This window comes from Semicossyphus pulcher, unplaced genomic scaffold (genome assembly GCF_022749685.1).
Source record: "Semicossyphus pulcher isolate SPU_LCO1_2020_fin unplaced genomic scaffold, fSemPul1.0.p SCAF_17, whole genome shotgun sequence".
Taxonomy (NCBI): Eukaryota; Metazoa; Chordata; class Actinopteri; order Labriformes; family Labridae; genus Semicossyphus; species Semicossyphus pulcher.
Window position 1 is genome coordinate 26,792,278 of NW_027211681.1, and position 17,428 is coordinate 26,809,705.

Consider the following 17,428-nt stretch of genomic DNA (forward strand, 5'->3'; position numbering starts at 1 on the left):
AGCGAAATGTTATTGCATTGTGTTGCAATACGAATGCTAATTGTCTCCATCACTCAAAAACAGTTAAATCTCTTATTCATGAGCAACAACACAAGTCAAAGCTTCCATTTTGCTTTATGAGATAATATCAGAGACAATGATCTCGCCTGCATCGTGTCAACTTTCCTTCTTGTTGTCATGGCTATTCTCTTTCATGTTTAAACTTTTTGGACAATTCTAGCATTCAGAAGAGTCAGGTACACTTTCAAATAAATATACTTATTAAAAAACAAAAAGATATGAGCGCTTCCTGCACTCAGATGGAGTTAGTTTGAGGTGCCCTTTGGATACAGACACACATAGACATAAACTCCAAAGATCTCTTTTAAAAAAAGTGTTGGACTATAAAACAACTCTAACCTGTGGTAGTTCTTTAGTTATTAGTTGGCTGAGTAGACTGCAAACATTGCAGCAGAGTTATTATTACAAAGATGTGAACTACAAAGTCTTTAGGGTAATTAAACCTACATTGCGTTGCAGAAAACTATGCATCCTGCAGAAGTTGAGCACCTTCCTGCACATACTTTAGGAGGACACAAGTCCCTAGTGAGATGTGTGAACTTGTGTGTTTTCTGCATATCATATTAATTTGTGTGGTTTGGAAAGAAAGGGGACCAGGGATCGATCCCTGAGGGACACCACATGGAACCTTCTCAAAGTTTAACAATTGGAACAAAGACATTTCTGCCCTCCAGGTAGACCCTAAATCAGATAAGATCTGGGCCAGAGAGGCCGACCCACTTTTCCGACCTGTGCACATCATTACGTTGAGAGGCCATGTGGGAAACAGTTGAAGGTTATTTTACATTTTGGTGTTAGGTAGAACTGAGACGAGAAACTAGTGATGAATGTGGGAGGGACTTTAAAAATAGGGGAATTGATATCACCTGCAAACGAGTCACATTAGTTGAATGTACACCAATCACAGGGAGAAACAACACAATAGCAGCCATAACTAAAATACGCTGATACAAGACAGAGCACAAAGACAGTGTTATGAGAGTCGAGGACAGCTTTTTGCTATATTAGAATTTTAAAGGTGTGTCGGAGCAAACAGACTGACAAGGGACCAAAAATGACAACAGGAGAGATTCGCTGGAGGACCAACTTTAGTCACACGAGGATTGAAGTCGTTAAAATTGAGCCAAATATAAAACTACACCTTTGACGGGTTAATGCAAACTTACAGCAGCCTGTTGGGGCTAATAACACATTAGGCCACGTCTGTGACCTCTTTATAAATCTACATTGTCTCTTGATGGTTTGTTGCTGATGAATCTGTAGGCGCAGACAAAATGGTTGTTTTGTATCAAGCATTCTGATATCTGTTTGTCTGAGTAGTACTGCCCGCCACATGTGAGCAGGTATTGATTACATGTGGAAATCTAAAAAGGTTAGTTATCAGTTATCATCCAACAAACATGTAGCTTTTTATAAATCTCCATGAACAGATTCTGCTCATGAGTTCAAGTAACAACCAGGCTGTGGATGTCGTTGCTAACTCCATTGTCATGTTTCGAGTCGGGACTGTAAACAATGACCAGCTCAGGCAACAGGAAGTCTTGGCCTGGATATCCAATATCGGTTATCTGCTGGCCACAATGAAGCCCCAGGAATATAGGCCTTCATCCCCAGACTGTCAGAGAGTAGCGAGCCACGGGGTTCTGAGTGGAGAAAAATTAGGGTACTGCATCACATTCAGCACAGATGGATGACTATGAATGTTTCTTTGACTTTTTCTCTGGTGCTTGTATCTACATGCACTGTCAGCTGTGCTGCACGGTGTAAATCAGCACCCATTGAAAGTCAGAATATTTGCTGAGTTGCTATAATCCCCTCCTAACTGGGAGTGTATCATGTTCTGTCCTGCAGCAGGCTGCTATTTTGTGACAGAGGAGAGCGGCGCTCGCTAGACTGTAGCTCGTGTTGTGTTTTTCCAGGAGGGAGGGAGGGAGTGAGGAAGCAGATGTCTGTCCAATCAATGCTCGGCCCCAATCAATCTGGCTTCACTCACACAGGCCAAGCTGCCTGTGGAGCTGCCATATATAGAAAGATAAACAGTCACACAGGCACAGGCATGATGGGACACACACTTACGCAGGCTTTAATACAGTAACAGACCTGTCAGCACGTAGTCAGGCACACAGTTAAAACAAGCGCACATTCATCAACATGGAGGAAAAAGGCTCAGGAATGTGTCATTATGCAACGTCACTGAGCAGCCATAGATACCGCACCGCACTGCGTATGGTCTAAAACATCCCACGCAACAATAAGAGTGTGAACTTCCTGTTTTTAAAACAAGTAATGCTGGCTCTTGAAAGGGGAAGAAGTCGACTATATTCACTGCTGGGTTTCATAAAACCAGGCATTACTAACAAAGCTGTAAACATTTTGAGAACCTGATGTGATCAGTTTTGTGACTGTGCAGTTGTCTGCAAACTGACACATGCAGTTATACCAGAGAACTTTACGCTGTAATCAGCGGTGTAAAAAGTGAGAGCAGAATCTTTGCTTTCCACCTGCAAAAAAAAAAGCATGAGAGTGAAGAGGAGCGGTGAAAACCTCCGCTCCGTTTGTTCACTCCACTCGCTCAGCTCAGAGCTCAATATTAGAGTTGTGTATTGGCAAGAATCTGGAGATACAATACGTTTAACAATACAGGTGTTATCAATATATTTCAATATGTTGTAGTTCCATTGGAAAATACACGCCTGCCAAAATGTAACATCCATCATCATAGCACTACTTTTTATTCAGTCTGAGTAAATTCATATTTTTCTGTATGTGAAAGAAATCGATCTCTGCATGTAAATGAATATGAAGAGATAAAGAGATGATGGATAGCTCTTTGAATGATCAATACAGCATCACAAAATATGATTTCACGTTACTCATGTTATTAAGTCGAGACCAAATAAAAGCTGTGTTGTATTTTGATTTCAGCTTAAACGCGAGCCAGTCCAATTAGCAACTAAATCATGAAGTGCAGATTTGTCTGAACGCTTCTCAGGCTCCTGGATTGGTCATGCTTTGATCTCATGGTGTGAGTTATACCAGTGGAAAATTTGAGGCAATGCTTAATTTAAAGAATGTAATCTTTCTGCTCACGCTCTCTTTTCGCTTCTGATGCCAACATAAAGCTAAAATATACAAGCATGTTTGTTAACGTTGTCCTTTGTCTGGTGCACGATGTTTGGCCCTTCCTTAACTTCACATTTGGACTTTATTTAAGAAGCTAAACAGGCAACAGTTAGCGGCATTTGCAATTCAGAGTGACCAGTATGTTCGATATGCTCCGTCCACATGTGGAAACAAAGTCAAGACTCAAACTTGGGCGAACATTAAACACCTTTTTAACATTATCTACAACATAGTAAGTGTTGTTATTGTGCTGTAAATTCACTATGAATGTAATGCACCATTCATTTCAAGTAAAGTCCATCCATCAGAATGTGATTCCTGTTACAAATCTTCCTTATCTTTCTGACTGCAACATAATGTTGATTTAAAAGGCACTGAAACACAATACAGTACACACACACACACACACACACACACATCAACATGCATTCACACTTCCTCTCACAGGGTGGACGGCAGAATTCCTCAACTACTCAAGGAAATGATTCTTTAAAGAAAATACAGCTGCCAGATCACTTTGTTGGCGTTGCTGCAGCAAAGCGAGACCCCTTATGTGGCTCTGCTGTAGCAAAGCGAGACCCATTGTGTAACTTTGCACTAGCCTGTGGTGTTACACAACAGCCATTTCCAAGCAAGCACAGAGCTCACAGAGGCGACACGCTGAGGTTTCCCCAGGAGATTTCCAAGGTGGCAGCATTAAAACCTGCTCCTGTCAAAATGGAGCTGCATAATGAGGGCACATTCCAGCTAACTAAAGACACTTCCTGGGTTTTCTTAACATTTAAGGCCTGTTTGATTGTGGCAGAGCGGGCAAAGGGCCACACACTGTATCTACTTACAGATCCTCGTGGATCTGTTAATTGCTCTTGGGTCTTTGACAGAACACAGACTTTCAGTTCACAGTGTAATCTCTTTTATTGCCATGTTAACAACATAATTTCAGTGGCAGGGATTACACAGCGAGATGCTTAGGTGGAGCAAAGAAGTCAAATAACATTAACAAAAGGATTAAGCAATCTATGGCAAACAACAAACGGCAACAACACCTGCGTGCAGGCCTGTGGCACAGCTCTGCACAGCCTGTGATCGATAGAAAGCCACAGTGTGATGCTGGAGGAGATTATAGAGCTGAAAAACAGCTAAATAACAAGCTTATAAACACAACCAGACACAGGACAAGATTGTTCGTTTATGTGGCGTTTAACCTGAGGATTTTAAAGGATGATATAATTGCACCTGAGTGACATGAAAGTGATTTCATCTTCCTAAGAAAACAAAAGGTTTAATTCAAAAGCACTCAGACATTTGCCTAAACACTCTTCAAACAGTCTTTTAAGTGTCATACTGTATGTTGATTTGATACTGAATTTAATACTATGAGTTTCTATTCTTCTCTTTCAAAAGGCTTCTCACCGTCTCCTGTGAAACATCTTGTGAACAAACAGACTTTGACATCTTTGGTTTTTGCCTCTGTGTTTACTTGTTTGGTTTGACTTGGTTTTTATTCATGTTTGACGTTCACTTTCGTGGCGCTTTAAATCATCTGAAGAACAGTTTGTTTTATTAACATGGTTTATTTTTACAGTGCTTAATAAAGTGATCAGAAATGAGATCAATTGTGCAGATATTGCAAAGACATCACGACTGTATCGCTTTGACTGGGAAATAGGGACGGGACAAAATATCGATACAGCAAAATATCGTCGTCCTGACTCGTGCAACACAATTAACGATTGGCTAGTGCCAAATATCCATATTTTAATTAACTAATATTTGGCGCTCTAACTGGCCAAGTAAGAAGTTCATCAGATGTGGTGATGTTTCATTATATGATTGTCTAGCATTATAGCAATCATCACAGAATCGCTGTATCGTGATCACGGGCCACATACTGTGTATCATATCGTCTCCTGAGTTACCCTGCGATTCCCACCTCTACCGGGAACATCTGACGCTTTAAAATTTACCACTTTTTTTGGCTTTTGCCTTTATTTATAGGACAGCTGAAGATAGACAGGAAATGTTGGGAGTAGAGAGTGGGGGATGAGATGCACCAAATGATTGGCAGACCAGGAGTCGAACCTGTGATCAGTGCGACGAGGACTACAGCCTCTGTACACGGGGCGTCCGCTCTACCAACTGAGCTAAACCAGCGCCCCAAGATTTACCACTTTTAAATCCTTTAACGTCTTCAAAAAGGTGTTTTTTCAAAGTCTTCTAATGTATGGTTGCACTGTTTGTTTAACACAGGGAAAATAAAGTAGCAGTTTGAGGATAAAGTAGTGGAATAATTAGCAGACAAGCCAACAATCATAAAGAGGTCAAGAGGTCACATTTAGTCGTGTATCTTGTCTCTGTAGCCTCGGGCTGTTTGCTAACAAGGAATCAAAAGTTCAGAAGCTCAAGTTTAATGATCCTCGGCGGTTTCACAGTTAATTTTCACACGCTGACTTGGAGCTCTTATTGCTCTTTTAGCTGGCTCACACAATGTGATGAAGCAGCAACAAGGCTATAAAAGCTCCAGAACATATAACAGGGTTATTTATTGAAACCATGGAAAATAACTTAATGGAGAAACAGTTAAAAGCATGCTGGGAAAAAGCAGCTGTACATCCATATTATGCTGAACCTTGCTCTATAGGCAGGATTAAGTGCTGGATATACACTGCAGTATAGATGTGGTTTTTGGATTATTTCAGCGCAGTTGCAGGATTAGATTTTTAGGGCGGATGTATTGTTTGGAGGATTTAAGGTTCGACTCATGCGTGAATGAATCCCAATGATGATATAGCCGCTGGTCATAAAGAGATAAGTGCAGTTGACTTATCTGGGACAACGCCAGATTAATGCATTATTAACAAATGTGTCGTCATTGTCGCTGTTTTGCTCAGTATGAATTAATAAATGAGATCGATGACTGATGTTTGATGCGGGCTTGTTTTATCACAGCGGGGGATAATGGAGAGTTTGGTTGGGACGGCTGTGTTTCTCTCCCGGGCTCGTGGCGGTCTTCTGGTACTTGTTGCACCTTGAAGTATATATTTTTTTGTAATGTATATTTTGCTGTAGTGGATACTTGTATTTAACTACCACAGCCTCAGATTCATGTAGGCCTGAGCCAACCCTTAGTTCTTGACCCCGTTTACTATTCATGTATTTATGGACATCTTGAGGCACATGAAATCTTACTGGTGGCATTTAGACCCTCTGTTTCATTTGGCCTTCAATTACTATGAACATTATTACACATATGTTGCCATTTGTTTACTCTATCTAACTAACCTACTTACTAAATTCTAAAGTGGAGAACATCATTTTTTAGCTGAGATAAAAACCTGCTTTAAGAAACTTGACAATGTCATCAAGTTATCCATTAACATCTGAAAGAAACCCCAGGCAATGCCTCCCCATAGATACTTTGTTTATGTTGTTATGAGGCAGAATATTGCCCTAAAAGGGAAGCTGCATTCAGAGCGATAATCTGCTGTATACACCGATATCATGGTGCTTTCATGGTGGTCAATAGGCAGGATTAGATGATGCTTCAGAGTGATTTTTGGATTATTTCAGCATGGCACAAGGATTACATTTTCAGGATGCAATGAGATAAATAAACTGGCAAACATTGCAATGACTGCAGAAATTCCTGGAGGACGAGCTGCTGACATGTTTGCTCCTCTGTTTTTGTTTCTCTCCAGACCTCCCAAGTTTCTCAGAACCTCACATTCCTCTAGTGGCTCGTGAGATCATGCAGCGAATGATCCGCCAGTTCGCTGCCGAATATACCTCAAAAACTACTCAGGACGACTCGCCCCTGCCCAACGGCACCATGAAGGACCAAAGCCTGCCGAGAGCGGCGTCTCTGGCCCAGGCCCCCGGCTCCCCGCCTGGGCCGCTGCCCGCGCCGAGCTCCCCTCCATCGTCTGCCTCCTCCTCTCCATCCCCGACCCCGGGCCTCAGCCCAACCTCAGCCGCTGCTGCTGCCTCAGCACCTGCCTGCAGCAACGGTACGGGAGCCACCAACGGGGGTGGAGCAGGAGGTACGGCTGTTGCCTCTGCACAGAATCCCGTCCTCAGCAAGCTTCTCATGACCGACCAGGACGGCCCGCTGGACCTCTCCGTCAAAAAGAACCAGGACGACCCGGAGCCCAGCCAGCAGGGTGAGAGCAACATCACACACATGCTTTATGTTGGTTTTCTTAGCTCTAACCTAACCCCTCATATATGACTAGCACAAGTCTAACCCAACCTTTGGTTTAGTGTCCAGGTTAGATGTTTAGGCTCAGACTAGAAGAAAGACTTAAGCCAAGAACAAATCAAAAACATTTTGGAACTAGTTCTTTAAGGCCTGCCCCCCAAAAGTAAATGATTAGGATCATCACTTAAGAAGTCCCCGGGTCACATTTGGTCTGTCGATTTTTTATTGCACACAGAGAAATGCAGGAGCAACAGTATGACAGTCTATAAACATAATATACAATATACAATACACTCTCAAAATTAGGAGTTCAAAGTTCAAAAGTTTTTTACAGCAAGGTGAATTATCTGCAGGTCTCCTCTCCAGAACAACACACCTGCTGATTTAAACAGCTAAACGCAGTGAACAAAGAAGCTCGATATTAAGATGTATTGTTTCTCTGACACTAAATCTGAAAGGCTCAAAAGGCAGAGAGCTCTGCTTATGGAACACTCTGATGTGTGTCCTTGGCTGATGTAAGAGTTTGAAACATAAATAAAAAAACAAATTTAACAAAAAAATTAAGGAAAAAAGGAAAAGAAAAAACAAGCATGTGAAAAATATATAAAATCATACATGCAACGGCTTTTGTAGAAGTTTTGGACATGCGATGATAGAACAGATTTCATCACCGTGACTTTGTAAAGAGACTGCCCGCGCAGATTCATTTCCTACATATAGAAACACATCCGTCACACACAGATTGGTCTCATGAACAGATCGCAGGAAGCCATCATCTTTGGGATTGAGCCCTGGCAGCACCGTACTGATCTCTGAAATGTAGCTCAGAGCTCAATCTGCGTTTAATCAAAGTAAACCAGCAGGGGGTCTGCGTTTCCATCACGGAGCACACAGAAGCCACAGCTCGCTTTTTTTTTTTAACCTCAACCGCAGTGTGACCGGTCACCCTCTTTAATACCAGCTTTTTGGAATCTGCTTACAGTAAGCCTCCGTAATTTTCACAAAAAAGATTTAGGCATTTACATCCACCTACTCGCACATTATCTCTCTGTCTTACAGACACACACACGCAACACCTTTTAGATACATTTGTATTCATAATCCCCAAAGCTGGATCACACACACACACACACACGCACATGTAATTTTAGTGTTTATGCTCCACTAATTACATTTTTACATTAAAAATAGATGAAATGTGTGTGTGGACGAGTGCAGCGATGAGCACACAGAGCCCTGCAGCTCTGCTGAGTTTTAAGCCTCCTGTCGCTCACATGTTTACTGTGGTTCTCAGCTGTATGAAACAGCAGCAGGTCAGTGAATAAGCTAGGACTCCCCGACCCCGAGTCGACTTTCTCTGTTTCCTCTATATGTATAAAATTCTGCGTCATGTCCAGCCCTAAAATAAGCTCTGGTAAACCTGCGTACACCATCAGCCAGGCACCAAACAGCTGTCAGACAAAGTTAGAGATTAGCTTTTAAACGCTGTCGAGCAGTTAGCTGCTTGAGAGCCAGCCAAACCAGGAGAGTGAATCCTGGACCTGAGGTCACCAGGTTTACGCAAACTTAACTTCAGTGAGGTCCGACTGATGCTCTCTTTCCACCAACCACTTCCTGCCAGTGATTCCTCAGCAGGAGTCGCTAAGCTTGCATCACAGCTCATACTTCCACCAATGCTTCAGCTGTGTGAGCTTCTCATCCAACACAGCATCTTTATTTTAAATGTTTACAACAGTGCCGGCAGGTTTTGATTGGGTTCAGTTAAACTTTGGGATATGTGCACACTTTTCTTTTTTACCACATTTTTTTAAGCAACTGTTTTTTCCTGTCACTTCAGTTGGAGTAATTCTGTCTTTGTTAGAGAGAAATGAATGTATTGATCATTGTTTGGATGTAAAGAGGATTCAAACAAATATAAATTAGAAACCCTTTAAAAAGAAACGCCTTCTGTAGTTTGAACCATTTTATTTAAAAACAGTGATAAACTTCAGTCCATGAGGGCCTGACACAAAGGACACTCTGTATACTGTATGATTCTTTTGTGTCTGTGTACACATAACAATAACGCGTGGTGCTAGGTTCATAGTTAGAGACTGCTACATATAAGCACATACTACCATTACCATGATTACATTCTTGATGTTCCTGTTGCTTCTGGGCTCTACAATGATCGGTTTTCATCTTTATATCACCTCAGGTTTTATTTTTGGTGCGATTAAACAACGAAAAGCCCCTAAAGATTAGTGAGTCCTGTGCCCATATAGGGCTGTGTGGGTTAGAGAGGTCAGAAGGTCAGCTGCACTCTAGAGATTACACCAGCAAAACACACAGAGAGAAACACGGAGTCTGTTCATGAATTCCTATGTTTGCGTTTGTGTCTATGATGGATGTTTGTCAGTTTCGGGCTTTCAAAAAAAGAAACAATTTGTATGTAAATTGTATTTTTTTACACAACCATCAAACGCAAAACGCTGAAAGTAATATAAAATCCATCGTCCACTTTAAAACATCATTTAATACAGCTCAGAAAAAGTCAAAAACGTTACAAAAATGAGATGCAAAAGTTGTCAAAATGACCATAATCTAAAAAGAGAAAATCAGCTTTAACTCATTTTTACTTGACGCTATTTCCCCACACATTACTCCATATCTTTCCTGTGTGCGTTTGACTTGACAGATGTATTCACTAATAAACTGAGATATCACACACAGCATGTTGCCACCATATTCACAGACTTCGTCGCACAGAGTCCACCTGCTCTGAAGCTCACTGGATATCTCAAGTCTGTTTTTGAAATGGACATAAGCAAAAAACAGAAGTCCTTTTCATATGTAGACACACAACAAGTTACAGACACTGTTTACAAGTCTTAAATGTGGATTTATTTCATTGTTAAAACGGTCGGCTGCAGTCTGACCACACAGAGCTGTCTGGCACACGTTTGCTTATTGGTTTAGATTTTATATTAATGTGGTCAAACAAACTCTTCAGAAAAAGTAAATTCAACTTTATAAAAGTCTAAAATTCAGATTATTGGCTTTAAATCAGTGTAAGACTTCAGGACCCGCAGAACATGTTTTAGTTTTATTGGTCCACACAAAGCTGTTGCTTTTGTTACCAGCAGTTATTCATGTGTTCACTCAGCCTGCTTCCACTGCGCTTGGTTGTATTTTCTTTTGATTAATAAACCAACTTTTCCTCTTCAGCTATGCGCTGAAAACTTTCTAAACACATTGATTTCTATTCTAATTTCTGGTATTTCCAACCAGGTTTTGTTTTCTGCAAATTAATAATTCTAATTAAAACATAAACTAACTGATTGTTAATTTGTTTTATAGTTAACAGTCCTTTTGTTTTCATTTTTTCTTCTTTGCAGTGATGTTTGTTAACTGCTTTTATAAGTGTCCTCTTGGGGTTGTTCTGCACCAGACAGAGGAGAAATAATTGTAAAAGTTCTCTCAAATCCCCAAAACTGTTGGAAATACAGTGAACTACAAACTGTTCACTAAGCGTACAAAATGATGAACCTTTAGTTAACACGAATAGTTAATCAGAAGTGTGCCACTACGCTATGTGTTGATGTTTTTTTGAATCTTCAAAGCAGCAATGCTTTGCAAAGGATTTGAACTCAGTTGTCGTTAATCTTTCTTCCTGTGCGATTTTTTTTCTCAGATGGCGTCCTGGACCTCTCCACCAAGAAGACCCACAGCGCAGGCAGCCACAAAACCGGCTTCCCGCCTGCGCCTGGGGTCAAAGGGTAAGACAACAGGATTAGTAAAACTGGCCTCTGTTAGCAGAGCGGCGTGGTCATGTGCCTAAAACAACAATGAAGAAGTTAAAACTCATTGTTATTGTGTTTCTGCTCTGCACTCACCGCACTGAGCACTTGTCAGACCAACACTAAATCCTGTGTGGAGATTTAGCCAGAGGTGCTGATGTTATAGTCCGATTCTGATTCAGAACAGTCAAGCTTCCCGAGTTAGCCAACAAAGATTGATTTTACAAGCAGACGACAACCATCACAGGCAGATGTCAACATTTATGTGCTTTTTTCTTGTGAAATACTGGATATGTTTACCATTTCACACCTATAACACCTAGAGCTGAGAAGACTTAACAGCCTACATTTCTCACACACATCTAAAGAAAGGTTTGAAAGAAGCTAATAAAGGGTTAACTCAAGAAGTTTAAGAACTACTGCCTCTACATGACACACAACTCTGTAACCTCGTGGTATGCAACAAGCTACAATTACACAGCATCTTTATCGATGAATACAATAGAAAGAAAGTGGTGTGTCTTAGATTTCCTATGTGAAAAATCAAGTTGATAACTAGGCTAAGAAGCTTAACCTTGTAGCAACAGTACAAATTTACAGGAGTGCCTATGGTTAGACATGCTTTCTAGCTATTACTTAATACTTAATGGCACCAGTAACCGATGGATGTTAAAGAGTTCCTTAAATATTCCTTACATATATGGAATAAGGCCGTCTGAATACTGCTGGCTACATAGTATCAGCCTGTATCTAATCGAGTAATCAGCAGTCTCAGTCTCAGGCATTGGACGCCAGTTTTTGTGTGAATATCTTTGATTTGGGCACTAAGATATGACTGGATAGCTAGCTAGTCTATTTGTCAACATACTGTCAAGCAATAAATCTACTGTGCCTCAATCGTACGCAATGTTATTGACTTTTAGCTTGAGCTGAGCCGAAGCGCACTACGGGCTGAGTGGACTATCTCCCGTTCTCTCGTTTCCTGCTGTTGCAGCCGAGATCCAATCTATTGACTGGAGTAGTGAACAACATTCCCATTGCATAAGAACCCTACAAGATGGGAATGATTTTTTCAAGTGTTCAACTCCATTAATTCCTGATGATGGCCACTTGTTCAGGCATGACTCTTATGCACCCTGTGCGTATGCTGCTTGCAAGTATTGAAGAGAACCCCGACAATTGACGGTTGCAGAGGTTCCTAAAAAAATTCAGTTAAGATAAAAAAGGGAAATAAACAAAAACTGGATAAGGTCAATTTTGTTGCTAGCTCCATTAAATAAGGTATTCAAGTCTACCAAGTCTGACATTCTCACGGCACATGACTGCATCACAGCACCAACCACAAATAGTAAATTTCCAGCACAACCACAGAGCAGCTCACAAATGACTTTAAATCAAATGTGGTAAACGGGAGAAATCAATGCAGAAGCAGCAGAAACATTGTCATGAAAGATGCATGAAGTGAAGGCAAGCAAAACAGTGGATCTCCTGCTCCGTAGCAGCACCACAGGGCGCGTAAAACCTCCAATCAGAAGGACAAGCCACTATATTTGTAAGCATTGTGTTCACCTCTACTCGTGCCTTATTAAAAAATTACAGGGGTGTTTTATGCCTGCTGATAGTTGAATCATTGACTTGAGGAGAATCGACTTTGTTGGAACAGCAAAGCGAAGCTCTGCAGGCCTTGAAAGAGCCGTGCCCTTGCTTGGTCTCTTTACATTTGGGGGGCGCACAATTTGATCTCCTCCCTCGTCTTTTGAAAGCAAGTTCTGACAACGCCTCCAACCTTTCATATCATACGTACTGGTTTCACTCTAGTGATCGATACTGGAGCTATGATGCATCCCATGGCAATGCTGTTCATACTTGTTCACAGGTATTTTTAATTTAGACCCCTCCTACGTCCAACCCCCCAACCCTTGAGTGAGGGTTCAATGGCTGTAAGTGTCAAACACATGGACAAGGCTTTAAGTACTTTTCTCTTTTCCTCTCCTGTCAGTGCCTTTATTGACAATCCTCAGCGTTGCAGCCTGATCATTTATTGATGAACATGTATTCTGCCTTGAAGTCATGTTTGAATCAGTACCCATCATACTTGGCTCGTCCATCAAGAGGGAATACACAATCGACGCTAATCGCAGTTGCCTTTTCCAGGAACACTTTTGATCTGTAGGTCAAAGATGGATTAGCAAAGGTTCGATACACTGAGCAGCCCTAAACGCTGGATTGCGTTGAGGCTTCACAGGTGGAAGAACGGGGCATAGGAAACCTGCATGATATGTGTAGCATATCTCTGTGAATACACCTCCAACCACTTTCTGAGCGGAGATTTGAGAAATGCATTGACATTACAGTTTTGAGTCCCAAGAAGCAACCTCATGAGAGGTTCCTCCTGGTGAAAGCAAGTCTTCCTGAGATATCTTCGGCACAAAAGGATGAACTGAACGGATTTTTGTGTGCAAAGGTCAAGGTCACTTTATCTTTAAATCCCTTCTACATGATCTGGTGTGTTATTATTTTGGCATCTGTCCAAAAGATGGACGCCATGAGCAATTGGTTAGTGGACAATCTCCCCTCGCTCTATCCCTCGCTTCCCTGTTGGTTCTGCTGTATTGAGAAGGGCCCCTGACATTTAAGTGCTCTGCAGAGAAACAGAGAGAGAAATGATAGTGGTGTGACATCTTTTTAATGTAAGATTAATTATTTTATCGTTCCAAATACTTAGAATATACAAGTATATTTCTTGTCCCACTTTTAAGACCTACCATTTAATGTAAACTGCAACTTGACTGGTTGGCTGAGGCATCCAACAGCAAGGCGATAAATCTTAATGTAACACAAGAAGATGTTGTTTGCAGACACACTCGCCAAGCAAGTGTCCAGCAGATACACCCCATGAAATATATTCTTCGATAGGGCTAGACGAAAAATTAAATTAGACACAGCACCTTAAACCCCTTAGGATGGGACACCGTCTCTTTCCTCAGGGTCCTAAGGCCCCAAAGGCCCTAAAGGCCCTAAGGCCCCAGCTTTAATGCAAGTCTCCAATGATCAGGTCATGTAATATTAACTACAGGAGGAGGCAGAGCCTGTAGTTCCACTCCCACTATCACAAATTCATCTCCGACAGTTAGACAACCACCCAAAAAACACACACCAAGTTAGTGTGTGCAATACAGGTTACTGGCCACGAATTCCAGATTTCTGTAAAAACCTGAGGGGAGGTTTGTACATTTTTTATAAATTAAAGGAATTAAAAGAAGGGTTATTAATAATTTGACTAATAATTTGAAGATTTCCCCCCAAAAAAACAAAATGCAGTTATTCATTAAATGTCCCATTTACAATGTCAATGTCAAAATATTTGCTGCAGGCTAGAACATACACACATGATTTTTAGGGTACACAGGTCATACACCCAGGTGCTGAAACAAATGTATTCTCTCATTGAATCCTTAGATCCACCATCACTGTCTGGTGCAGCCTCCCTCATGACTGGATGCTTACTGTAACAGAACGCTCTATTAGTGTAGACTCCAAAGCCTCTCATTAACCCTGTATTGTTTTCAGCGAGCCCTCGACCGCCCACTGTGGTAATCTGTCTTTAAGCTCCTGCTGAGGACTCCCCACATTGCACAGTCAGTGGCACTGTAGCTAACCAGCATATGCCTTTCACTGGAGAGATACAGTATTTCCCTCAAGTTTCTTTTCCCCCATGCAATCCTCTGACTTGACAAGCCATTTCCTGTTATTATTAGCCTAAGGGCATTTTTAAAAGAGATTTTCCACTGTTGCTATAGTTACTTAGCCAAAGAACATGGCTTTAGCAGTTCAAGTGGAGGCACTTTGCATGTAAGTGAATGTTTACACAGCAGAGACGATTTCAGAAATGTTAACCGTTGAATTTTGAAGGGCCTACAGACAAGTAATGTTTTGTGTTTCAGTAACTTTTTTCATCTGAACATGTTTGTGGTTGGCATGTGTTTTGTAACATTCTAAGCCTGCAGTTGTTTTGCTAGCACCAAAATAATACCTGACACAGAGGACATTTCTAAAGTTTCCTAGGGGTAACTAAGCAGGTCCATGTGAGCATTTAAAAAGTGTTTCATTGGATATATAATTAAACAGCATTTATATCAAGTCACATAATATTGTAAGGTTGACCCCTGAGGGGTATTTATGCAAATTGTTTCAGTTTCAATTGGTCAAGAGAGAACACAACTTATATTTCTGTCTCCATTCTCTGTCCACCAGAGAATTGTCCTTGTAGTGCTCCGACCAATATTTTAAACTAGAGCTACATATCTTTCCAGAAAAAGTACCCCAGTTTCTGTGGACAATCTACTGATTTGAAAACCTTTTTTATTTAGGGAAGAAATAGTTCTAAGTAGACAATGAATGCTCTTCATCATGTGGTCTGGGGTTTTTCTTTAATAGCTGTTCCTGGAAAAAGATGCTGCTGTTAAATTCATTAAATTGATTTGTTTGGGGTTTTGTAATGTTTGTAAAATTTGTGATTTTGGTGAAATGAGATTCAAAATAATGACTATATTTCCCACCAAATGTAGGATGGTAAAATGTAAAAATAATCTAATTCTTCATTTGTGAAAATAATCTTACATTTAAAAATGCAGTTTGTGTCAAACCACGGTCTTAAACCGTTTTCTGATCTCAGACACTGCTATTAAAATGTTCCCTTTTTTTTCTCCATCCAGACGTTCCCTCAAAATAGAACATACCCTACCTGAGGTGGATGAGGAGGATGGCCTGCTGCAGAGAAGCTTGCAGGACGGACTGAGGGAGAACTACGTCAACTCCAACTCCTTCAAACCCCCATTGGCCCGCTCCCTGCGTATCAAGGAAGAGCTCCTCAGCCAGAAGCACCGCCTCCTGAGCCAGCCTGCTGCTCTTTCATTGGCTAATCTAGAGTCAGCTGGCTTGCTCAATCATGGGCAGTCACACTCCTTGCTTGGCCAGAAGGGTTCATCCTCTTTCTGGGGAAGCAAGGCCCACCTTGAAAGCCTGTTGAAATTAAAGCAGGCCAGTGGAGCTCTAAGCGGGGCACTCAGTGACCTCAAAGACCTGCCTACATTCCTGGAGAATCACCACCACGGAGCCTTCTCTTACAAGAGTTCCCTCCATCATCATCATAATCAGGTCTCCAAGGCCCAACACCACCACAATGAGGGCAAGCGAGACCAGGGCCACTCACCTCCTGTCGACCTAAAGATCCCCCAAGTTCGGGGCATGGATCTCTCCTGGGACTCCCATGCCTCTGAGCTGTACGGCTATGGCGCCATGGGGGTTGGTGGTGGTTGCCATGGGGAGAACACTCTGAGCCGGAAGCTGAGAGCCATCCTGCCCAAGCAAAACCGCCGGGGAGGAAGCCTTGGAAGCCTGTTAGATGGGGCAGCTGACTACTGGAGCTCCGATTTGGACCACTCTGGTTCTGGGCCAGCGTACTCCACCTCCGACGTGGAAGGCGACCCAAACTCCAAGCAACCGAGAAAGAAAAGAGGCCGCTATCGCCAGTACAACAGCGAGATCTTGGAGGAGGCCATAGCAGTAGTGATGAGCGGGAAGATGAGTGTGTCCAAGGCTCAGAACATGTACGGGATTCCGCACAGCACCCTGGAGTACAAGGTCAAGGAGCGCATGGGAACCCTGAAGAACCCCCCAAAGAAGAAGCTCAAGCTGATGATGAAGATGGAAGCAGGAGGTCAGGATTATCCTGCCGAGTCGGAGAACACACCCACCCCTACCCCACGAGACGACGGCCAGCCGCTGGCAGCTGCTGACCTCAAGGACAATGTAAAAGAAGAGATTGATGACAATTTCAAACCAATCGACTAAACAACTCACACATGTAAACCTCAGTCTAATGACTAAAGTGATTTGAAAACGGATGGGGCTTTATTTGTGCCAATTTCCTTTGCAGTATCTGGGTGAGCACAAACGCAGGGATAATATAAGGAGGATTCGTAAAACAAACTGGAGATAACAAATCCGATGGTTTTTAACAAACGTCGCTTTGGCAATGCTGTATAAGCATTTGTTTAGCTTTTGTGTCCAGGAGCTTAACAAATGACATTAGTAAATGACAATTGATGAAATTTCCATAAGCATGCTGATAATCCCCAGCCCAAAAACCCTGTTCCCCTCTTTTCTGAACTCGATACACCAAACCATTGCTGCTTATAAATGCAGTTTGTGCTTTGGACCATTCCAAATTGGGGGGAAAAATGAGGGGAAGGTTTAAAATTAATTC

At 41.8% G+C, this 17,428-nt stretch overlaps 1 protein-coding gene across 1 annotated transcript in view; it reads left to right on the forward strand.

Moving 5' to 3' along the window:
- Positions 1 to 17,013, forward strand: part of lcor (ligand dependent nuclear receptor corepressor) — a 75,926-nt gene extending 58,913 nt beyond the window's left edge. Inside the window, exons 5-7 of the mRNA XM_069666599.1 lie at positions 6,882 to 7,343; positions 11,055 to 11,139; positions 15,876 to 17,013. Of these exons, the coding sequence (XP_069522700.1) occupies positions 6,882 to 7,343; positions 11,055 to 11,139; positions 15,876 to 17,013 (1,685 nt within the window). The remainder of the gene's footprint in view (positions 1 to 6,881; positions 7,344 to 11,054; positions 11,140 to 15,875) is intronic.
- The last annotated feature ends 415 nt before the right edge of the window (positions 17,014 to 17,428 follow it).